At 39.2% G+C, this 25268-nt stretch overlaps 1 protein-coding gene across 2 annotated transcripts; it reads right to left on the bottom strand.

Annotated features, from left to right (window-relative positions):
- Positions 1 to 1630: 1630 nt before the first annotated feature.
- Positions 1631 to 20850, bottom strand: SEC22B (SEC22 homolog B, vesicle trafficking protein). Of its 2 annotated transcripts, XM_059673554.1 has the most exons (6): positions 20570 to 20850; positions 14918 to 15007; positions 14134 to 14243; positions 10007 to 10167; positions 7255 to 7401; positions 1631 to 3592 (listed from the first exon to the last, which is right to left on the bottom strand). In XM_059673554.1, the coding sequence occupies exons 2-6, from the start codon at positions 14930 to 14932 to the stop codon at positions 3438 to 3440; spliced, it is 588 nt and encodes a 195-aa protein (XP_059529537.1). In that variant the 5' UTR covers positions 14933 to 15007; positions 20570 to 20850; the 3' UTR covers positions 1631 to 3437. The 2 variants fall into 2 exon arrangements, with proteins under 2 accessions (XP_059529537.1, XP_059529535.1); XM_059673552.1 differs by lacking the exon at positions 14918 to 15007 and having other exon boundaries at positions 20570 to 20844.
- Between the last annotated feature and the right edge of the window lie 4418 nt (positions 20851 to 25268).

Raw genomic sequence — 25268 nt, forward strand, 5'->3', positions numbered from 1 at the left:
TGCACGTCCCCTATGGGGATCGAGCCCACAATGTGGGCATGTGCCCTTGACTGGAATTGAACCAAGGACCCTTCAGTCCACAGGCCAATGCTCTATCCACTGAGCCAAACCAGCTAGGGCCAAAAAAAATTTTTCTGTACAACCAGATCCCTAAATGTACTACAGAAAAATATTGATAGAATTTTGTTTGGTATACAACCTTTCAAGAATGCATCTCATCCACTAAGTTAGTTCAAACTATAGAATTCTTCCAATTCACCAGAGCTGGACAGTTTTCAAAGCTTCTGGGTACTTACCTTTGACTTCCACTTCCTGCATGTCTGGGGTTCTTAAGCCACTGGGTTACAGCAGGCTTCAGGAGTCCTGAGAATTCCCTGACATAGTATGTGATACTTGGTATACACATATGCATGCATTTTTTCTGGGTAAAGGCACATACCTTTCATCAGATTTTCAAAGGCTTTCCAAACAGCGTAAGAACCAGTTAGACATTTAAATGAGCAGATGTATGTACAATCTGCCACATATTTTTAACATTTGTGGGATTTCTTAGTTTATTAAGCATCTTGGGAAGTTCAGTGTCACAACAGCCAGAAAAGCTACTTTTAAGAGAAATTCCACATCTTTACTTCCTAGTAATTCACACAGTCCTCAACCCACTGCAATTTGACTTCTGTCTCTATGATTAAGTTCCTAATTGCTAAATTCAAAATACATTTTTTGGTATTTATTTGTCCACTTGGTGGTATAGTAGAATGGAGCGAAGCGGACTCTGGAGCCAAACTGCCTCGTTCAAAGCTTAGCCCCATCACTTTCTAGCTCTCCAGCCTCGCACAAATTAACTCTCTCTGCCTCAGAATGGTATCCTTAGTAAAAAGTCTTTATTATGTTGTGTGAACAGTACTTACTTCAAAATGTCAATGGGAGAATTCAACTAAGAAAGCACTATGTAAATATGAGTTACCACTTGGTACCTGGGATAACTCCTTTCTTGAAAATCATTTGAAACATGTCTCCTAGGTCTCATTCCAACTTGGGTGGCGCCTTAGTTTCATCTTCCTAGTTCTAGGCTTATCCCTCTCTAATGTGTCTTTCACACTATGGCCAGAATGATCATTTGAAACTATAAACCTGATGCCATCTCTTGCCCCTTTATGACAGTGGGCCAGTCTGGCTCTTCTTCCTTAAGTCCCCATTGCCTACACTTACCCTACCAGGTCCATGGAACCATACTAACTACAATCCCCAAAATGTGCCTTTTTCTTTTAACTCATGACTCTGTATAAGCCACTGACTCTGTCTAGAATTCGGTATCTATTCTCAATGTGGCCCCAATAACACTGCACACTAATTACACATTCTATTCTAGAAGGCTGTTTGGTTGCTGATACATTTCATCTAGTCAGATCTTCCCTTCCCACCACCTCTAATAAAGAGCAGAAGTAGGAGCCATATTATGACAGTCTTGTTCTTTTTCTACCATCATAATCTTAAACCATTTTCCTATTCCTTTATTTGTCACTCCATAATCCCCCTTCTCATTTTTCAACCCGCTGAGTTTGTGTAGAAAAATAGCTAGAAGGTTATAGGGACATACATAAACTAGATAACAACACTTCACGCTGAAGGGAACATTCTAGAAGTATTTATTTCACTGCTGACCACTTGGTTACAGCATGCAACTCTCAACAGCGAGCTGCCACTCTCCACTCCTACAGAAGCACCAAATGCTATGGTGCCTCTACTTAGTTTTCAGCCTTTCACAGGCTTTCATTACCAACATCATTACCTAGGGACAAGCCCTTTGGAGATTTAAAAGCAATTATTCTCTATAAAAAGTAACTTCATATTTCATGCACAAAACTCCAATTGGCAGATGTAGGTCCAAAATGGAAAGAAAAAAATGTATTCTAGTTCTGTAAATTATCAGGAATAAGATAAGCATTTCTCCTCGCCTTGTTATAAGGAAATAGAATTATTTTTCTCTATCAGGAATCAAGACAGTAGTTTTGATGAGCCCACAGTTATAAAATTGCTCACTGGTTAAATTTCTTTCTGAAGATGTTAAGAGGTAAGAAGATGGCTCATTTTCCTGTACAACTTAAAGAAATATTTGCAGTGTTTGTAGGAGTTATAGGTTATATTGTAGGCCCTTGTGACAATATTTAAAAGACCTATTCTCCCATTTAGAAAATTCAATCTCAGAAGGTAAAAGAAAATCCCCATTATCCCTGAGCAAAAAGGGGAAACATCATAGGTACTTTTATTTGTTACTAGAAGTCACTATAAATGAGTTGCCTAGCTCTAGGTCATTCTCAGAGAATTTATATAAACTTATGCAGGTGTGAGGTGCCGTCAGACTTTCTCAGATAAATGTATTTAGTAGTTTGAATAGTCACTCTGCAAAACTTTAAATTTAATTAACCACACAACTGAACATTCTCCATTTTGAAATTTGAGACTGTCCTGAGAAGATAGATGCCTATGGGACATGAAACTATTGGGCATAGAATAATTTTTTAAATATCAGCGAACTGTGACAAGAGGGAGAGAGCGGGGAAAACTGTAGTGGAGACAGTGAGAAAGGGGCAGGACAAAGCTATAGTTAGGAACTGGGCCTTTCTCCTCAAGTCAGGGGCCTTGGCTACATGTATGCTATCCTCACTCTTCATATAAACCAGACATTGAAAAATAAAATTAAGAATGTCCCAAACTAATTTAAGTCTTTTAAGGAATAAATGACAGAAAACATTTTAGCTTCTTAATCAAGGAGTGCTATAATAGAATTTCAAGGCATCTTAATATAATTCGTTTAACCCTAAAGCAATTGTGCAATAAGCAAAATATAAAAGGAAAATAACAAAGGTTAACTTCCTACAGGGGCCAATAGACAAGATCTTTGCTGCACAGCAATTAACCTTCACACACTGGAGTCTTATTTAAAAGGCCATCGGAAACTCAGATTACTGAAAATCACAAATGTCACCAACAAAAGGAATGTTGATCAGATAGAGTCAAAGAACTTCCCAGAGGGCTGCCTTCTCTGAAGGAATTTCAGCCTGTTGCTAGCACAGGTTGGTTTAGTTAAATCTCACTGATGGCTCCGTAAAAGAATGAATGCCCCAGTCAGTGCTGTTTTAAAAATGTAAAACACTGGGAGGGGAAAAATACCCAAAATAAAACAATCTACTGTTCCCTAACATATATAGCTTAGCACCCAGAGAAAGCCTCCGCCCCCATAAGAGACTTTCCCCATAGGGTTAAGCTTCATTAAATGAGGTGTAACCTCTCATTTTCAGGATTTGTCTTTTCTTGCAAGGTCCTTAAAGGCAGAAGTTCCACTTGGATTCTAACACACATCTCTGTGAGCTCAGCTTCCTGAAAACACACACCTGCCGGGGTCTAGGTTCTCCCTTGCCAGTGACCGGTTCACTACTTCACAGCCACCAGAATCGCACATACACTATCAACATGATGAAAAACACAGCCACTGCTGCAAGTTTGGCGTAAGTGGACCGCATGTTCAAGTACTTCGCGTCTTGGCGGTATTTCTTAGACAGACTGGACAAATTGTTAGCCTTTGAATCCAATGCTGTCAAAGAAGAAGAAAGGAAAACACTAATTAGTCCATGGAAGTATTTTATCAAATGTATGAAGTCATAAAAATAACCAAAAGGAGTGGCACTATACCAAACAACCACGATGCTTAAATGATCATTTTTATTTTAAGGGTAAGGTTACCTGTACTGATTAATTCATGATACTAAAGCACTGAAAAATCTACAATGCATTTTAAAATGATCAGACCAAATTATGTTCAAATTCTTGAGGCTGCATAGAGAAGTGGTTGAGAGCAGGCTCTGGCCTCTGACTCTTTGGTCAAATTTCAGATGCATCAGCCATGTAACTCCGCCTCAATAAAGCCCTGGTTTCATCATCTATGTATTGGGGATAACAGAAACTATATCATAGGCTTATAGGTACACACAAATGCCTGTGAAGTGAGCACAATGCCTGCATATGGTAAACATCTGAGAAATGTTAGCCAACATTAAGCATCTCCATAATCTTTCAATGGCCTAAATTATATTCCCTCATATTTTGAAAAATAATAATCCATGTAAAATAACGTTCAGATCACCAGGAAATCCAATGACCCAGCCATTGAGTATTAAGCTGTATCTCAATGATGAATGCTGCCAAATGTCTAAGATTCTCCACATTGTAGAGACTATTATAGGTGCTAGAAAACCACCAATATCTACTAAATTAAGCTTTTTAGAATATTTTGCAACATTTCTTTTCCCTACAAGTAAATGACATTTGTAATGTCATTATCTTCTTATAATTGTTAACTGAGCAATTAGAGAAATAGCCAGATAGACAAAAGCTAGATTGGACTAAAATATATGGCATATTTTAATAATAAAAACAAACTCTCAATCTGACATAAATGAATTCTGATCAAACTTTTTACTTCTTTAAGTTTTTGAAAAACTATTTTGCAATCTGAATGTTTGTTCTTCCTCAGAGAATGCTTCTGGAATATTTGGAGTTGCCTAATAGAGACTGGTTTTGATTGAGAAATGTGGCATTACTTAATAGCACAGGCATGACAGCTACTTCTAAATTATCAACTTGTCCTGTAAGAAAAACACCTAGTCATGTAAAAAAAAGAAGTTACAGGATGAGAAATAACCATGACAATGCTGCAAGGAATCATTCTAGCCAGTCTACTAGAGTGCACAACTCATTGGACAGAGGTTTTTAACTACTGTGTTTATTTTGCTATATTCCCAGTAACTAGGACAGAGTCTGGCATATATAGTCAGTGCGCAATAAGTAAATATTTGCTAAATGAATCTAAGCTGCTGAGACTAACTGGACAGAGGAACAAGTATTAGGTCATATGAAATAAGTAATTGTTAAGTGAATTCCTCTGCATCAGAACATTTAGAAGCACATGATGTCATTAAGACAAAGCTACTGCTTGGAGAAGTCGTTTAGCCAATATGAGAAGACACCGTGTGAAGTGCTAGAGGATACAATGATGGCCAAAACATGTTTTTTGATCCCTATATTTTTTGAAATTTACAGTGGCACCTTTGAATGAAAAGACAAACCTATGACTTAAGAGAAATGGGTATATGTAGGCAGTAAAAAAGGTCATAATTTGGTCTTGCTGAAAGAACTCACAGGAACTATTATTGGGTCTTAAAGGCAAAGCAGACTAGCTATACAATGTTAAAAATTAGAGAAGACATAAAAGGTGGATTCTTATCATGAATAAGCTTAAATAGAAAGAATACATTATATGAGGTAGGCTTATTTTTTCATTGTCCTTCAAATATGCTCCATTCAGAAATGGTTTTTCTTCCTCTTAAAATACCACTCTGCAATCCTTCCTGATGTATCATACTTCAAGAATCCTTCCTGCTCAGTTCACACTTATCTACTTCCTTCTACATTTTTATAACTCTCATTGTCTATATGTCTATTTAAAACTATCATACAATGAAAATGGACAACTCTGTGGGCCAACAAAAAAGCAGTGTGGCTTTTAGGGAGCTACTCAACCTTTCTGAGTCTCTGCTTCTTTATCTATAAAACCGGTTTGACACCACCCACTTCACCTGGGATTGCTCTAAAGATTAAATAAAATATATGTAGTCCCCCTACCATCTTGTCTATCATTAAGTGTTCCATTGATGTTTGTTTCTTATACCATCCATAAAATTCTGACAATGTTTCTTATTTTCCCAATCAGATGAAGTTCTTTTTCAATCAGCATCTCAGCTTTGTAGCAGCCAGCAAAGCACTAGGAGAGAATTCTTTACATTTCTGATGAACTCACCAATATATGTATTTTGGATTTTTAAAAAAGTTCCTGTGGTCTACTTTATCACAAGTAGAAACTGTCTGTTACGATAAAAATATACACAGACTCACTTAAAATTACAGTGTGAAAATTACAGTGCTTGGACAACTGCTTCCTAGTAACATAAAGGTTAAAATTTGCAATATATGGTAACAAAATCTATTCATGAATATGTAGAAAGGTTAAATTCAAGAAATATTCTTAAGACATCTACTTGTGATCATTACTATGAGAAACATAAAGGAAATATATGAAATAGACATAAAACATAAGCACTACCTTTAAAGAGTACATGTCCACATTAAACACTTAGGTAACATTTAAATACTTAAGTAACATTTAAACATGAAATATAAATATATATTTAGTATTAATAAATATATGAAGTATAAATATATTTATTAATACCAACATATATATTTCAGGAAATTTTCATAAATAAGTACATACACACATATACACAAAAACCATATGGTGTTGGTTAAGCACCATAAGTAGCTAAGTGCTTTAAAGAATTTAATGTGATATGGACTATAAGAATCAGAAAAGGCTTATTTATTTAAATATGTTTGTATTGATTTTAGAGGGAGAGAGGAAGGGAGAGGGAAAAACATTGATGAGAGGCTGCCTCTGGCATGCCCCCTACTGGGGATAGAGCCTGCGGCCTGACCAGGAATTTAACCAACAACCTCTTGCTGCATGGACTGACATGCAACCAACTGAGCCACACTGGCCAGGGCAGCAAAGGCTTCCTCATAGAGGTAGTTCCTATCTAGATTTAAAGAACAGGTCCAGGATGACCTGACTGAGTCAGAATGTTTATAACTAGGGAGAAGGAGAGGAGTTTGTAATCTCCTTACCTCCCAGTATAGAGGACACAATGCTTTTGCACATTACAAGTACACAATAATAATGACTGAATTAATTAAAAGTAAGTTGAGACCAGACTAAATCTCATCTTACAGTCAGAGTTTTTAAAGTTTTCAGCAGAGGATTATATAACATTTGATGGGGCAGCAGTAAAATCTCCCCAAGTGGCTACTCAGGAAACCACAGCAATCGACAATTTCCTCTCATTCTTTTTATTTCTGCTCACTTATGTTTTTCTGTAAATATTTACGTGACTTTGTAAATATCTTGGAAATAGTAATTGCTTCTGATATGGAATGAGACCCTTATTGTTTCAACTCAACAAATCTAATCATGCTAACAAAAAAGTATCATAGTGGAAGCTTTATAATGTCATCTGTTCCTGAAAAATGAAGTCTTAACAGTGCTCCATAGACTCGGACAGTATGATACACTAAGATAAGCTATCCTTGCCTCTGGAATGAGAACCATCTCTTCATAAGACTTATATGACTTTTAGCTACTACCTGAGAGCGCTTCTCCTCGTTGTAACACCTCTTCGATATTGGCCACCATGAGCCTCTGCACATCTTGCAGTTCAGTGTTGATGGAGCCTAGGTTTCTCCGAGCACGACTGTCAGTGTATAGCTTCTTGGTTTTCTGAATGTAGGTCTCTAGAATGATGGAGAAAAATGACCATAAACGACTTCTTTCATGTCCATCAAAATACTGAAATAGGGTTTAGGGCAGTGATGGCGAACCTATGACACGCGTGTCAGAGGTGACACGCGAACTCATTGTTTTGGTTGACTTTTCTTTGTTAAATGGCATTTAAATATATAAAATAAATATAAAAAATATAAGTCTTTGTTTTACTATGGTTGCAAAGATCAAAAAATTTCTATATGTGACACGGCACCAGAGTTAAGTTAGGGTTTTTCAAAATGCTGACACACTGAGCTCAAAAGGTTCGCCATCACTGGTTTAGGGAGTTCAGAGTTTAGTGCTGGATTGCTACTATCCATGTTTATCCAAGCTATTGAATGAGTATCAAAAGGGGAGTTTTGATTTCTTCATTTGTAAAATGTAAAGATATAATTAGATGACTATGCAGGAGAAATGTCCTTTGCACACCTTCAAAGTGCAAATTAGAAGTAGCTACTTTCAGGATCCTTAGAGAAATTAAGACTCACTACAGTAAGCCTTTCCTGAAAGCAGACATTTTCCAACTGTATTATGAGACTCTTACGGTTTCATTACTTAACACGACACATTCCTTAAAAAAAAAAGGCTGGCAACAATCTAGCATTTCTACAGCCTAACATGGCAAAAGAGTGATAAAGTATTTTCTTTAACATTCATCCCAATTTCACTCTGTTCGTAAACTTCGGGTAAAGCAGACATGTATTAGGGAATTTCCCAAATAACACTATAAAATTGCAGCTTCATTTGTGTTTAGGCCAAGTCTATATTTCTTAGAACTATAGAAGAATGACTTATTATTAAAGATTACATCTCAACATTTAACAAAAATCTTAAGCTATTTGTGCTGGATACCTCTCATTTGCCTCTTCTGCACCCTGCTTTTGCCTTGGGAAGTTGACCTATGTGGACTACTTGCCCCATAGCTTTGAGCCAAAGAGGGAGCCCCAAGAGTAGGAAAGAAGAGCAAACAGTGACATCAGGGTATTTAATCCTTTAGCTCCTCCCTGAAAAGTCACCTTGGGCTGGCAATGTCCCTCCACCAACTTACACTGGAGCTGGCCTTCTCTATGAATTTTCTCCTTCCCCAATCCAGAAACTGCTTCTTTTTCTCATTCCTTTGGGCCTGGGGATGGTAACAATTACTGTGTTATGCGCCCCAGTACCTTGCAGTACACCTATAACCCGTTCATGTCTCTATCTATAATCCTTTAACCTAACTTGAGTGTACCAATTATTTCCTGTGTGACCTTGACAACAGCAGTCTTATTTTTTTTCTTGGTTTACTAGACTGCTATTGTCTACAAACGTAAAATTAAAAAACACATACATTACAGCAATCAGCTCTTGGAGAGTTATAAAACACTGGAGTATTTTGCTAAACTTTATTTATTTCTAAAAAACAAGTTGACGTCCTTATCTAGAAAACTTGAAACACTTCAGAAATATAGAGATAGTAAAAACCACTTTCTTTTTTTTAACTAAAAAAAATGTCAGCAGTGAAGGCTGACCATAGGTATGCCTTCTTACTTTTTCTACTTGCTGTACTAGGACATTTCCTTTGATCTACTACCATCAGATACTTTAACGAGGCTGAGCAATGCTGAGTCTATAATTCTTATACAAATATCAACACCCATACTCACTACTTCAGCATGTAGTAAATGTTATCCCCTAATGCCATGTATCTGCTGGTACTTTTCTTTAAAATTAGAGAATCTTATTTTTCTAAAAGCAACAAAACACCCAAAATCTTGCTGATTTCCAAATTCTGACCTCCATAAAATGAGCCTTACTGTGAGTGTGTGTGTATGTGTCTGCTTGGGAAAAGAACTTAGCTATTATATACCAACTAGAGGCCCGGTGCATGAAATCCATGCACTGGAGGGATTGGGGGGGGGGGGTGTGTCCCTCAGCCCAGCCTGCATCCTCTCCAATCTGGGACCCCTCGGGGGATGTCCGACTGCCAGTTTAGGCCTGGTCCCACAGAGATCGGACCTAAACTGGCAGTCGGACGTCCCTTTCACAATCCGGGACTGCTGGCTCCTAACCACTTGCCTGCCTGCCTGCCTGATTGCCCCTAACCACTTCTGCCTGCCAGCCCAATCACCCCCTAACCACTCCCCTGCCAGCCTGATTGACACCTAACTGCTCCCCTGCTGGCCTGATCGCCCCAACTGCCTTCCCCTGCAGGCCTGGTCCCCCACCCAATAGCCCTCCCCTGCCAGCCATCTTATGACAACATGGGGGTGGCCATCTTGTGATGCAAGGGCATGAGGGTCAATTTGCATATTACCTCTTTATTATATAGGATTGGGTAGACTTGACCTTAATGAAGAATCAAATCAAATAACCAAAAAGGGCAAAGGGAAACAAGTTCTATGGGGAAAAGATAAAAAAACTAGCAAAAATTACTTATAAGAAGAAAGGCCCATTCATTTAAAAGGACAAAAAGAGGTGGAATGAAAGAGGCAGAATCCAAAACTTCAGTAAAATTATGTGAAAATCATCAGCATAACTAATAGCTTTTCCATATTCTTTGCTCCCTTGATAGAAAGGTGAGGAACAAAAACTTACCAAACTCAATAAAGCAATAGGGTCTAGACACAGTGGGCACCTTCTTTCCATACTGTTCATCAAACTCTGAGTGTAAATCTTCTAGGAAGGCAAAAGCCAACTTCTTAGGGAAGTTAGCTTCACTCAAAACCAAGTAACACACCCCTTGTTCAATAATGTAGCTGGAGAGAGACAAAAAAGAAAAAAGTTGTTTGTACAGTACAATTTTCTGACAATTTAAAGCAGACTCGCAATGCCATATAAGCTTTTCAAAGATATTTTAACCTAAGCCATGGGAGGCTAACTAAATCAGAAAGCCAATTTCAAACAATAAATCCTTGGAATCAGAAAGCAAACATCTTTCCGTTATTAGAAGTATATTCCAAAAGGTGTACTTAGACATGTTTAGTATAACTGTCTATTCACTATATAATTCTTCAACTAAAATATCCTAACACCTAAGGCTTTTTCTTGGTATCTTGGAGTTGTGACTCCATCCATCCTTTGATTATGTATGGTAAACTAGTATACATAGTTTTAAACTCTTTCCAGCTGTAAGAAAAGAGTGAAACTAAAAAATGTCATGGATACTTAAAAGTTGAAATTTAACATTATTTACAGACAATAATGACCTCAGAACTAACAATATCCCCTGGTATCAAGGTAGGAGGACTCCTTATCAACTGGAAACTGCCCAGTAACAGAGCTGGCTTCCTCTTGTGAGAGGTGAGCTCCCCACATTCTGGAAGGGGCTATGACTGAGATCAGCTACTAAGCCCGGACAAGCAGCACAAGGAAACTGAGGCAGGTAGTTAAACAAGCAGTTTATAGCCATCTAGTAAAACGCATAATCTTATTGCCCCTAAACCAAAGACACTTAAGAGTAAAGGGTTTGCACGTCTCCTCCCCAACCAGAGGTAAATAGCCTAAATCACCCTAATCGGGGAGACAGAGAGAAATCCAATTAATGCCATTTCTCCCAACCGTACCCAAGGACAGATGAAGTTAAGGAAATAAATCTTATTTTGGCACCAGCATAAAACTGACGAATATTCTACTGAGATTCTCTCATAAACCCCCAGCCTTTAAAACATTCAAAGTCCCAGGGCATGCTCTCCCTCCCAGGAGCTCCTGGGTGCCTCTCCCAGCCCTCTCTACTTCCCCGACAGGCATGTATCTCCTAAACTCTAAGGAACCCCACAAGGCTTGCAACCAGGGAGCAATAGGCAGCAACGCCCTGACTCTGTCCACCTTTTCTCTGACTTATTAGTGAGCCAAAGCAGCCCAGCCTAGGCTCACTTCCCCACCTAGTCCCTCTCCTGTTGCTTCTTCTATCCTAGGCCCTTCCTTGTTTCACTGTCCCCAGCTTTAATAACTGTCCTCTGAAAATCACCTGGACTCGAGGTGTGAAATCTTTCCTGCATGAAGTCCAGAGCCCACACACTACCAGCCTGCCCCTAGGCAGACCCGCTCAGGGCCAGGTCCCCTTTCTGGTAACGTGATTACATGTCTGAGATATTCTTGGAAAGATTAGGCTACTCAAATGTATTTTGGCCATTGAAGTCTTTATTTCAGCAAAAATTACATTCAGAAGACCAACATGTATAGAAAACAAAATATGTTCTTTAGTTTAAGGAGGCATCTATGGGTCCGCCACCCCTCCCCTGCCCTACTCCTAAGGCATCCTAGGACTCCACAGACTAGTGTTTCTAGTCTATTATATGGTCACTCAGGCCCTTTAAAATAATGTTGATGATGGTAATAATACTGCTGTCCTATCTTTTCTTGTTTTTTTCCTAACCTATAGTAGAGATAAAGGTATTATATAACTAAGTGCTTTTAACCTTTTGATGTTAAAAATTAGATTTATAGGAAATGTTTTATATACTACACAAATTAATACCTTATGAAACTTAATGCCACTACTTTATTAACCAATAGGCCAGGGCTTTTTGTTTTGTTTTTGTATACTTATTTGCTTGTTTTTGATGAGTGGAGGTGTTTTTTTTCCTTTTAAGTTAAATACAGAAGGCTGCTCCCAGATACCTTAATATTCGAGTTCCTAAAATAGCAACATTATTCAGCTAATCCTTTTTTCTTTTCCTCTATTCTCTGATCCTCTCTTTTCTTTAATCCTTCCTGTTTTATCACCTTCAAACTTGACATGTATTAAACATTTAATACCAATTATTTGTATATTATTTGAAATCCGATAAAGTGCCTTTGATCCCTCTCTCAGCTGTATGCATTATCTATAATCAAGGATTGAGATGCTCTTGAAGTGTCTTTTATAATTCTCTTTTTTCCTAAGTAGTAAGTAACACTTCTAACTATTCTCTATGTGCCAGGCAAGATATTAAGAGATATACATGGATTCCCTTTACATGGAATAAAAACTATGATTACTTTCCCTACTTTATAGAGGAAACTGAGGCCTGGAGAAGTATATATGAGTTGTTCAAGGTTACACTATTAGTAAACTAGTATCCTGGTGCACGGATTTGTGCACACTGAAAGGAAATTAATTAGAAGAAATATTTTTATACTGCTATTTGCCCTTGCTCTATAATAGAAGTGTCAATCACATTCACAATCAACGACAGACAGAAAACACACGCGTGTGATTTGCACCAGTGAGAGCTTTTATATGTACCGCGCATGCAAGAGTCACCTTAGCCTTTTATATCCTATATAATAAAAGGCTAATATGCAAATTGTCCCCACAGGCAGGAGTTCAACCAACCGGGAAATAGATGTGCGCTGACCACCAGAGGGTGGTGTGTAACATGGTGACGTCGGCAATGCAGCGCTGGCAGTGGGCGGCAGTGGAGGTGCTGCTGGCCCCGATGAGCCCTGACAAGAGTGGGACTGCGGTGGGATGGTGGAGCAGGTGAGTGGGCTGCACCAGGCCAAGGTGGGTGCAAGTGGGGACCCCGATTGTCCAGCCGGTCACCCCACAGATTGGCCCTGATCACCGGCCAGGTCTAGGGACCCTACCCGTGCATGAATTTTGTGCATCAGGCCACTAGTATATAGATAAACTTGCTTAATTAGACCTGCTTTCTGATTTAGCTAAACTTTTCCCAGGCCAGTGAAGCACCCCAACTTCTCTTTCAGATAATTGTCAGCAACACAGCAGTAAATATCAACACAAAGCAGATAATATTGTAGATCATGCAGGGAGAACAAAGGGTAAAATATTTAACTGCAGCAGTGTTTGACTATATTCTGAGCAGTGAGAAAACCTGAAGTCATTTTCAAGTTCCACCATTTCTTACTTCTTTTCAGTCAGGTCAAGTTTCTAAACTTTCTAAATCTCTGTTGTCTTGCTAATGAAAAGAAAATAGGATTCTACTGAGTCTCCTATGTACCTACTGCAGAACTTCTGTGAGGATCAAATGAGATGAGGCATGAGAAAATGCTTCACAAACATTTGGTTGAACTGTAAAATGTTTTCACCTGGCTATAAAGCAAGTTGTGTTCCTGGGCTGGAGAAACTGCAAGGAGGCTAGTCACTAGGGAGAGGAGGCCCGGCGTTGCTACGTGACGTCATTACCCGGTGCCCACAGCCACCGTTTCTGGGCTGGGTTGGGCTGCAGGCTGCATTTTGTGCCATGGGGTCTTGGCAGCGTTGGCTGCAATTTGGTGGGGTGTTGTTCCAGGGTGGTGGCGAGGCCTGTGTCCCACCCACTTGGACAAAGCCGAGTGTTGGTTTGTTGGTGCCAGGTCCATGGTGCCATTTATTTTTAAATGACCAGTGAGCGTCATGGCAGCTCCTGCATTGAGCGCCTGCCCCCTAGTGGTCAGTGTTCGTCATAGCTAACAGTCATGGAGAAGGACGGACACTCAGCCTTTTATATAGATACAGATGTTTGAGCAGGGTACTAACCTGAATGTGTCTGGTTCTGTGAAGCTCCTAAAGCAAAAGCAATCTATTATTGCATGCCAGGTATAGCATTCACTAGGCACAGGTTGAATAAACAAACCAAGATTTCAGTTTTGCAGAATTATAGATAGGGAAGTGGCTTCATGAAGAGAATACACTTTTAAAGTTATCTTACTTTTAAAAAATTATTCTCATCACATGTTACTTACATTTACTGTATTTCATACTTATATGATTACAAAGAAATCAGGATTATACTCACTGAAAACTCATGGTGTCAGCTTCCAAAGTACATCTGGTAGGGGATTGCTCGTTCAATTTTCGAAAGAGTTGCTTAGCCTGACTCTGGTACTTTTGAAGGTCCCGAAAAGCCTGAAAGAAGACACCTTCATTTAAGAATTTTCCAGCCCTGGCCAGGATGCTCAGTGGTTAGAGTATTGTTAGTCTGGATCTGAGGTTGAGTACTGAGAAAGAACAAAGTGAAATCTTAAAATTCTATATAGTAAAATGCTGAGCTAAGAGTAAAAACGAGGAAGCAATAAAAATTATTTCAATGGCAGATAAGCAATGTACAAGTATAGCTATATTTAAAATGGTGAATTGAAAATGCAAATCAAAACCACAATGAGATACCACCTGACACCTGCCAGAATGGCTAATATCAAAAAGACAAGAAATAACAAGTGTTGGTAAGAATATTGAGAAAAGGGAACCCTCATTCACTGTGGGAATGTAAACATATGTGCAACATTGTTTAATGATAATGTATAATGGTGCAGCCACTATGAAAACAGTATGGAGGTTCCTCAAAAAATTAAAAATAGAACTGTCATATGATGCAGCAATCCCACTTCTGGGTACTTATTCAAAGAAAATAAACACAGTAATTTGAAAAGATATACGCACCCCTAATATTCATTGCACCATTATTTACAACAGCCGAGATATGGAAACAGCCTAAGTGTCCATCAATGGATGAAAGGATACAGAAGATTTGGTATACATACACAGAATACTATTCAGCCATTAAGAAAATGGAATCTTACCATTTGTGACATCATGGATGGACCTTGAGGGCCATTACATTAAGTGAGTCAGAGAAAGAAATACTGTATGACCTCACTTATATGTGAAATCTAAAAAACAAAACAAAACAAAACAAAAAACCAAAATCACAGATGCAGAGAACAGATTGGTGGTTGCCAGGGGGAAGAGGGAGTAGTGAGTCAAAACGGATGAAAGGGATTAAAAGTTACAAACTTCCAGTTATAAAATAAATAAGTCATGGGGATCTAACATACAGCATGACGACTAATATTAATAACATTGTGCTGCATATTTGAAAGTTTCTGAGAGTAAATTTTAAATGTCCACATTACAAGAAAAAAAAAGTATGTATGATGATGGATGGTAGCTAGATTTATTGTGGTGACCATTTCACAGTGTAGACAAATATCAAATCATTATGTTGTATACCTGGAACTAATATGTTACAGGTCAATTATACCTCAATTAAAAAATAAAATAAGTGAGAATAAAATGGTAAACTGAAGAATTAAATATGAATAAGAAAGTAAACAAGTGAACCTGGGAGTTAGGCAGAGACCACTAGAACTATCAATTTGTATATTTATCTTGTTCAGCACTGTCTTTATGGCAATGATTTGTTATAGTGCTGTTCACTTGAGAAATATTTCTATATCAACACATAAATGTATATATATGCATGTACACGTGTGTATATGTATGTATATATAGTTTTATATATTAACACTTTGAAATAATTAACATTATATACTATCATTAAACAATATTGCGTGTGTGTGTGTGTGAGTGTGTGTATAGGGTGTCCAAAAAAATGTATACACACACTTTGAATAATTAATTATAAAGGCAGTGTTTATTAAAATACACTTCATTTTCAAAATTGAGCTATCAGCTGTTCAGGTGTGTACACATTTTTTGGGACACTTTGTATATATATAAAAAAAATTTTTCATGACTAGAGCCAGTAAAGGAGACTGAACACTATCACTTGCTTTGAACTAGTGCACAATACCCTACTTTCCTAGGTTTGAACGGTATTTGCCAATCTGTTTGCTTCCCCATGCCCTTATGTAGCATTCAGAAGAGGTCTGACCCCACAACAATAGATAAAAAGAAAGCAAGTAAAGTTGGAAACACTACTAAAGTGCCAAGAAATAATATCAACGTAGATTAATCTTTTTCAACCTTAGCTTTACAATAAAATCACGTGGAGATCTTTAAAAAAAAATACTCATACACAGTCTCCACCCTGAAACGAATTAAATCAGCATCTTGCACACAGAGCTCATACACTGCTATTTTTAAAGATACCCACAACCACAGATGTTAAGTTTTTTGACAGCTAAAGGCAGGTGAGGACCTTAAAGTTTATTTTATATCTGACAAGTCAAACTTGCTCAAGAGCTTGGGGTCAGGAAGAAAAGGGGCTAGCATTTGAGCCCAAGCAGTCTAGCTCTGAGTTTCTGCTCTTAAGCATGCTATTCCACCTCTTCAATTAAAACTGCTGCAGCAATAGCAGATACACCATCCAGGTGATGTTTTACCATTTAATATTGAGTCAAATTCATAGAAAGTGTTCAAGATACCATGGGGCAGCTTAAATCTAGGTCTCACAACATCAGCACTACTTATGTTAAAGATAAACCCTGTTTGCTTTCAAGATTAAAGTCTACCTAAAAATAATTAGATTAGATATCTTAATTCTGTTTCCTACTTTATCTAAAATGGACTTGAACCTTTTATACACTATAAGGAAAGGTATCTGTTAGTAATCCAATAATAGAGGATGTGAATGTCTGAAAAATTCTGAAACTAATCTGAGTTCACCCAGTAGCATATTTAGGATGTGGTTCTGTATAGAATATAAAAAGTGCAGGGTAGTAACTGGCCAAACAACTGCAATAACTTCCATTGGTGTCACTAGGACTGCTGAACAACTAGTTGTATCAAATGCCATCTTTTGCCTTTGCAGAATATTTAGGTAAGCGCTTATCATTTTTAAATTCCTGATGAGCTCAACTGGTGAAAGGCCAGAAGCACCAAAACCAACCATTTCCCTCTTAATTACAGTAAGGTGATTAATCAAAACTCATCCAACTCTAAACAGACTATGCTTTTTTGGAGCTATCTGTTGCCTACTAGGTTAGCTCTTCAAGTCCACAGAGCTGGGGCAAAATGAAAGAGAAGAGAGTATGTTTCATTTTGAGGTAGAACAGAAAGGTAGGTGAAAAAACTGCAAACACCTGAAAAGGAGAAACAGCGAATGGGAAGAAAGAAAAAATAGATTATCAGCTAGGGACTCTAGGATTGAAAAGAAAAGTTCATCTCTCTATTGCCCTAGACTCGTGGTTGAGAAACCGCGGCTCGAGAGCCACACGTGGCTCTTTGGCCCCTTGAGTGTAGCTCTTCCACAAAATACCACGTGCGGGCGTGCACATACAGTGTGATTGAAACTTCGTGGCCCATGAGCAGAAGTCAGTATTTTGTGGAAGAGCCACACTCAAGGGGCCAAAGAACCGCATGTGGCTCGCGAGCCACGGTTTGCCAGCCGTGGCCCTAGACCTATGCTTCTAGTTAAGCACAGAAGAAACAATGCATAAGACAATCTGATATTTTATTTTACTCTCTATTGTATTATCTGAATAACCATTCAACTGCAGTAATAATGCAACTTGTACAGGGACTAGCACCTAGTAACTACTTAAAATATGTTCTTTTTTATCAGTGTAAATACTTGAAAAGGTACATTGAATTATTTGACCTGGACAATTAAGATACTTACTATAAAAGTATTTGGTAGAGATATCCATTTCTTAAAAAATTATTCCTGGACTCCTAAGATGTAAATACATTATTAAAAAGTCATAGCACAAGGTTGTAAATTTAGTGTAGTGGGCAGATACTAAGGCTGTAGTCTGGAGTCAGATATTGATTAAAAACCAGGGTTCCAAAGCAGGGTTGATTTTGCCCCAACCGCCACCTCCCACCCCAGGACATCTGGCAATGTCTGCAAACATTCTCGGCTGTCACAAATGGAGGGAGGGAGGAGGCAGTGCTACTGGCATCCAAGGTGTAGAGACCACGGATGCTGCTAGACATCCTACAATGCAGAGCACAGTTTCCCGCAACAAAGAATTCTCCATCCCAAAATGTCAACAGTGCTCAAGTTACAAAACCCGGATAAAAATTTTCATTGTGCCGAGTCAGAGTGGCTCAGTTGGTTGAGCACTGTCCTGTGCACTGCAGGGTTGCCGGTTCAATTCCCAGTCAGAGCACATACCTGAGTGTGGTTCTATCCCTAGTCAGGAAATGTACAGAAGGCAATCAATCCATGTTTCTCTCTCTCTCTCTCTCTCTCTCTCTCTCTCTCTCTCTCTCTCTCTCTCCCTCCCTCCCTCCCTCCCTCCCTCCCTCCCTTCCTTCCTCTCTCTAAGCATGTCCTTGGGTGAGGATTAAAAAAAAAGAAAAATTTTTGTTGTGTTACTTATAAGCTATGTGACTTTACTCAAGAGACCCATCCTAAATTTCAGAGCGTCCTTATCTAGAAATGGGGATAATAACTGTATCTATTGCTGTTAAAATTGCATGAGATCATGCACTTAACAGGCTTAGCACAGTGCATAGAATGTAGTCAGCATTCTATAAATATTCTGTATACTATTGTAATGGTAAAAATTAGTCTACAATTGATATTTTTGCAGTTAGTAAAAGTTTAATGCTTTATCATTCAAAGCCAACATTTCTAAAGGAAATCACCATGGGATTACAATCACAAAATATATTGTGATTGTCAATTAAACAAAGCAACCCATTTTGGTAGATGGGTACCTAATTTATAATTAAATTAAGAAACACACAATAATATGTCAATTTTTCAATAAAGTATCAAGGTAGAGAGTAGGAGCCTACGAATATTAATTTAACTTCAAATCCATTTTGTATTCTTTGCTCACATTGAAATTCAATGCAATAGCTGGAAAGCTGACCAGATTTCCCCCACTTGGGGAAAACCATTTCTCAGTCAAACGACACATCCTTTAAAGAGTATTTCGCCACACCATCCCACTCTTCCAAATCATGCTCCATTTAAAACTTCCACTCCTTCTGCAGAGTGTTCCTAGAAAATCTTAACAAATTGGAAAAGAGAAAAATATTTCACAATTTAAAATTCAGGGCATGCTCCCTTTTTTTCACATTTTATATCAATGTTTAAACTTGTTTGTTGCATGAACAGAAAACATTTCACTTGGCATGACCTGCAACTTCAAAATCTGTATCACTGTTCCTCTAAAAGTGGAAGTAAACAGTTCTGTATCAAACCTACAAATGCATACAACCAAAGAGAGGCCTCCCTTATTACCAGACGCTGCTGTCAGTTCAAATGTCATTGCTTCTGGGAAGAGTTTCCTGATCTCCCCGACTCAACGTAGAGACCATACCTTTTCCATGTCTAACCAAACCTTCGTCCTCGTCCACAGCAGTTACACTCCGTTATAACTGTTAGTTGTCTGGCTTTTCCACCAAACTCTAAGTCCCAGGAAAGTGGGGACTGTGTGCACTAATCCCCTGCGTTAGCACCTGGCTTGGCACATTGGGTGTGCCTCATAATTTATTTTTCACAAATATATGAACAAAAAGTCCAAGAAAAGATACGTGCAAACATTTTTTTTCCCCCTACAACTCGTCTTATTTTTAAAAGCCTTGAAGTTTTCGTCCAAAAGCTACTTAGGTTGTATGAGAAAGTAGGATGAAATTGGTTACTTTAAACGTGTTATAAACAGTTCATTCTCAGCCTCCCTTCTTCGGAGACCTCCCAACCTTGCTCTAGAAACTTGCTTCACACCAAAAACTTCCCCTTGTGCGTCCAAGGCACAAAGGAGCTCCTTTTCAAGATGTCTGGGTGGTGGTGGTGGTTTTTTTCAATCAAGCCAATACCTTTTTGAGCACCTAGGAGCATAAAGCTGCTGTGGTAAAAGCGATCACAAACACAAATGGCTAAGATCTGCCATTTGCCTGCTAGGAAACTCTACAAAAAGGCAAAGAAAAATAGTAAGGTGACGGCAGAAAGCGCAACAGGAAGATAACGCAGGGGCTATACCTCCAACGGTAAGGATCTATAGAAGGAGGCGGGGATTGGGCATAACCTTGAAAGAAGGCGCTGAACTGAACTTCAGACAGGTGCCTCCATGTGGCAATACCACCTCACCCGCTTTCAAAAGATATCGGCGAGCGAGGGCAAGGATCAGGTGCTGGAACTGAAGAATCCGGGGGCTGGTTTAACCCGGGGCCTGTCGGTCAACCTTAGCAGCAGCCAAAACTTAGATGTCCTGGATTTTAACCAAGTCCCTCAAGAATGGCAGAACACGGGGGGACCCCCATCAGCGGAACCTCTCCCTTCTCCAGGGCGTTCTGTCAGCTCGTTGCAAGAGAAACAGGTAACCCCAAAATCCACCTCCGCCTTCAGAGCAGATTTCCTCTAACAGGTCGTCTCTCCAAAGAAGGTAAAAAAAAACAAAAACAAAAACACTTCAGAGAGGGCCGGAGTGTCCGGGAAGTCGCAGGGGTCTCCCGCGTCCTAAGAAGAAACCAAGTGCTAAGAGCACAGCCCACCCCCGGCAGGGACTTGGGGTCGCGGGGAGCCGGTAGCTCACCTGTTCGTCCTCCTGTATCGAGGCGGCCAGCGGAAGCCCGTCCGCCACTCGGGCGATCATCGTGAGCAACAACATCTTCGCAGGTTACAGGAACCCCACACTGGGCCGCCCGGCCGTCGGCGTCCTCTGGGTTTCCCCCGCCGCCACCAGTTAGGTCTCTCCCTCAGTTCCCGGAGCCCCAGCTGCTGGCGTCTCCGCTTCCTGCTGAGGTGGCCGGAACCAAGCTTCAGAGCTTCCACTACCGGTCCCCAGAATTGGCTTCCCACTGAGAAACATAACCCTCGCAACACAGTTCCGCCGCCTCTCCTTCCACCTTCAGACACTTCCAAGGCCCCACTCACTTTTCTGGATTTCGAGCTTCCAATAAGCCTTGAGGGCGTGGCACACAAACTGAAACAGAAAGTTCTAGTTCTTGATACTTTACATTTGTGGAGAGGACTGGAAAGGAGGGTGGGAGTTAATGAGTACTTAGATGGAGGGTGTGTAAAATAAAATCAGGCTACATATTTTCATATTTAATTTTTCTATTTTTTTATATTATATGTCCTATACATAGTATTTGATATGTTAGTATATTTTTAGGCAGAGATTTTGGGGTTTTTTTGTTTTGTTTTGTTGTTTGTTTGTTTTGCTTGTTTGTTTATGCTCTACCACCAGATCTCTGAACAGTTTCTGGAAAAAAAAAAAAGAAGAAGAAGATATTGTATGTGTGAATAAGTGACCAAGTACAGGACCTCAGAAGTCACCTAGTCCTAGATCAATCACTCTTCCAAAAGCATTAGAGACCTGCTACATCTATCATGATAGGTAACAGGGTAGTCTTGCTAGAACCTCCAGTAACTAGGTATTCACTCCCTGCAGGAGAGACCTCTAGAAATTCCATTTATGTTACCATCTCTCTTTTCTTAGGTGTCCCCATCTCTAAAATGGGGATATTGTCTGCCTCTCAGAATTTTTGTGAATATTAAATGAAAAAATGGAGGTACACAGGTTTTGTAAACTATAAACTTTTAAAAATTTATTATTTAAAAATAATAAGTACTTCTATATTATATTAATAACAACTCTTTATAAAGCACTTGCAGTTGGTGTTAAGTGCTTTATGGATACTAGTTATTTAACTAAACAACCCAGGAAGGTTGTTTCATATTAGGTTCCCACTTTGTAGTTGGAGAAAAAGCACTAGAGAGTTATTTTTCCAAGGTGACACAGGTAGCAGCAATAGGAACAGGATTAGAACAGAGGTTGAACTTCAAAGCCTATTCTTGTAATCCTGATGCAACCCTGTCTTAACATTTAAGAAAAGAGCTCATGTTTTTGTTACCTTTTCTACAACTCTACAGCTATTAGGGGAAAACTAATATTATTTCTTGAGAAGATTTGGGGAGGAAGACCCAATAAGATCTAATGATTAACTCCAGATAAAAGATAAAAGACTGGGATATAGGAAAGACAAAGAGACCAAAGGGGTTATTAACAGACAATGAGAAAGTAAAATAAAAGGCAATCCTTGTGTGTATGAGAGCTTAAGTTGGTAAAATCATAATATCTTACATTTAGAATAGCTCATAGATAAAAGCTGATCTAACTTTCCATCCTTCAACTCAATAAGTACAGCCTCCTACCACAGTTTCAAATGATAGTCATTCAGCCTCTTCAAGAGCAATTCCAGTAATGAGGAGTTATTAATACAAATATTTTAACAATACAAATACATTAATATAAATAGTTTAAGGGTACTGCTATGAGGATCAGAGAAGTAGAGAGAGAATACAGCAGGCATGCACAAGGAGCAGATTTGGAGCAAGTCCCAGCTTCTTTCCAGTTCCTGGCTCTGGTCTCTTCCCAAGGCCCATAAATATTCCTGCACACAGATTCTATGAGCCACCGTTATTTCTGTACAATAAGTCCCCCCCCCACACACACACACACATGCAGATTTTTGCCTAGTTTCTCTTACTTACAACCACAAAAATTAACTAATAGAGGAATGCAGAGTCAACCTGAAGCAACACTTTCTTGAAACAAAAACATTCATATTTGCACCTCTTGCTTTTTCCCTCTGAGACACACCATTCTGACACTGTTTATACACACTGAAATTATCCCTCCAAGGAGCGGGCAGTGGTCTTCTTAGGTCACAGAGCAGCCATAGGAGAAGGCCAGAACTGTCCCTGTGTGAAACTGCCCCACACTTAGAGCTCAGGAACTCTGAAGTCTGCACTGCTTTTGCTTTTGGCTTAATGAGCATCATCTCATTCACACCCAGGAGTTACCTTTGAGCTCCTGCCCTTTGGTCCTTTGGGCGATACAAGACTAGGTAATAATGGCAAACACTGTGATCAAAATCTGGAAGGTTTTCAACTCTTTCACACTGAATGAAAAAAAGGGTAGTAACAAACATTGTCCAGAGCTTTAGAGTTCATAAAGCTTACGTATATCCTTTTCCTGAAACCTAAGAACACTGTGAAATGGGTCAAATACAAGAATCATGGAGCTTGTAAACTTTGTACTAAAAAAAAAAAAAGGAAGAAAAGGAAAACAGAAGCCTTGAATATCAGAGCTGCAAGTAAAGTCTTAAAACTTACCAAAGAAACCAAGTAAAGCACATATCTAACTCAATTTAAATTAAGCTGCTAAAACAGGATGACACTTTCTATTAAATGAGTCAGAAGGTTGCAGAGATTTTACACGTGAGATCAAAGGAAGCAATAAGCTTGTGACCATTTATTCTTAAACAATTCTTGATTACCTAATTATATGCCAGACACTGAGCTAGGTTTTGAACATGAATAACAGTCCTGTGGCCTTATTAACCCCCAGACCAAACACTGTCGCTTAAGAGAAAAAAATTGTAAGTAAATAGTCGCTCCTATTCCATTTACATTATTGCATGACTACAGGCCTGATGCATGAAATTCGTGCAAGGGGCTCTGCCCTTGCAGCCCCAGCTTCGTCCAGAAGATCATCCGGATGGTAGTCCGGACCATTGTTCCACCGTTTGGTCTAATTAGCATATTAGCTTTTTATTATATAGGATAGGATTGCTTAAATGGGGGAGAGGGATTTTTCAGCAGGAGGAGATGCTCTTGGCAGATAAAAAATACATAACCCCTGTATCTGGACTGATAGCCAGCCATATGCACTATACTAGCAAACCGGTTATTAAAAAATTGAACTGGGGAAGGGCAAAAAAAAAAAAAATTGAACTGCTTTCTCACACCTTACACCAAACAGCTGTTGCCCTTAAAACCCCTCCTCAGCCTCCACCTTAGGTTCTGCCTTCACAGTTCACCCAGATTAGGTTCTGATTAGTTGGTTTCTATGCCAGTCAGCGTCAAAAGCTCCGCCTCCTAGGCAGCCATTGGCTCCTCTGGGAAATCCAGAACGGCCCCTCCTTCGCGTTGGCGCCAGCCCTTCAGTCGGCTACACTGACTTCTCTGAGAAGAGGCACCTCAGGTCTGTGCTGTTGGCAATTTTGAAATTCTCATCCCTGACCTAACCTTCTTACAGTGCGAGCTCTGTGAAGGCAAGCATTTGTCTTGTTCATTCTTAGTTCACTCATAGACTTTACCTGTGTCTATGCACACAGGCTGTCCTTTTGAAGTGAAAAGTATATATTTGGGGAGGAAGGAGGAGAAAAGTAAAAAGTGCGTATTGTAAGTAATGTGAAAGCCCCTATTTATAAGAATTACTGTTTTAAAGAGCCTGCTTCGAATATCGAGCCTGCCTTCCAGAAGCTACCTTATGAAACCGCGTCTTTTATCGTGTCTGTTTGGTCTCCCTACTTCATTGGAAAGCCAGGCCCAACTTGGAGTTTGGGGTAGTAGCGGTGTGGTGGGGAGGTGAGGTGTTGGGAAGGAGAGCTGGGGTAGTTTTGATAGCATCTAAATATGTTACTGAGATTAAAAATAATTTTTAACAGATTTCTTTCAGCCCCTAAATCCATTCAGAGCAGAAAAAGTAGTCATTTGTTATTCCCCAGAGTCTAGTAGCCCGAACCTGTAACATAGAAAATGCTCAATGAATGTTTATGGAATACATGACTGAATGAATGACATGCTCATGGATTGAGATAATACTTCATTGGTTGTATACTGTACTAAGACATACCCATAATCATTTCCTTCATCGATTGGAAGAATCAACATAGTTAGAGTGGCCATATTACCCAAAAGCATTATACAGATTTAATGCAATAAAAATCCCAATATCATTTTTTAGAGAAATAGGACAAAAAAATCATCAGATTTGTATAGAACCACAAAAGACCCTGATTAGCCAAAGCAATCCTGAGAGAGAGAGAAAAAAAAGAACAAAGCCAGTGGTATCACACAACCTGACTTCTAATTATACTACAGAGCAATGGCAATCAAAACAGCATGGTATTGGCAGAAAAACACACACAGAGAGACCAAAGAAACAGAATTGAGAGCCCAGATATAAAACCACACCTACATGGGTAGATACTTTTTGACAAATGAGCCAGAAACACAATGGAGTAAAGAAAGCTTCAATAAATGCTGCTGAGAAAATTGAAAAGCCACATGCAAAAAAAAAAAAAAAAAAAAAGAGCCCTAACTGGTTTGGCTCAGTGGCTAGAGCATTGGCCTGCAGACTCAAGGGTCCCAGGTTCGATTCTGGTCAAGGGCATGTACCTTGGTTGCAGGCACATCCCCAGTGGGGAGTGTGCAGGAGG

The sequence above is a fragment of the Myotis daubentonii genome, chromosome 18 (assembly GCF_963259705.1).
Source record: "Myotis daubentonii chromosome 18, mMyoDau2.1, whole genome shotgun sequence".
Classification (NCBI taxonomy): Eukaryota; Metazoa; Chordata; class Mammalia; order Chiroptera; family Vespertilionidae; genus Myotis; species Myotis daubentonii.

Bases quoted from the DNA above. Each gene is read 5' to 3' on its own strand.
- SEC22B (XM_059673552.1), bottom strand. From the start codon at position 20,644: ATGTTGTTGCTCACGATGATCGCCCGAGTGGCGGACGGGCTTCCGCTG. The intron at 14,244-20,569 runs GTGAGCTACCGG...GTCTTCTTTCAG, and splicing joins CGATACAGGAGGACGAACAG to GCTTTTCGGGACCTTCAAAA. The intron at 10,168-14,133 runs GTGAGTATAATC...GTCTCTCTCCAG, and splicing joins GCTGACACCATGAGTTTTCA to CTACATTATTGAACAAGGGG.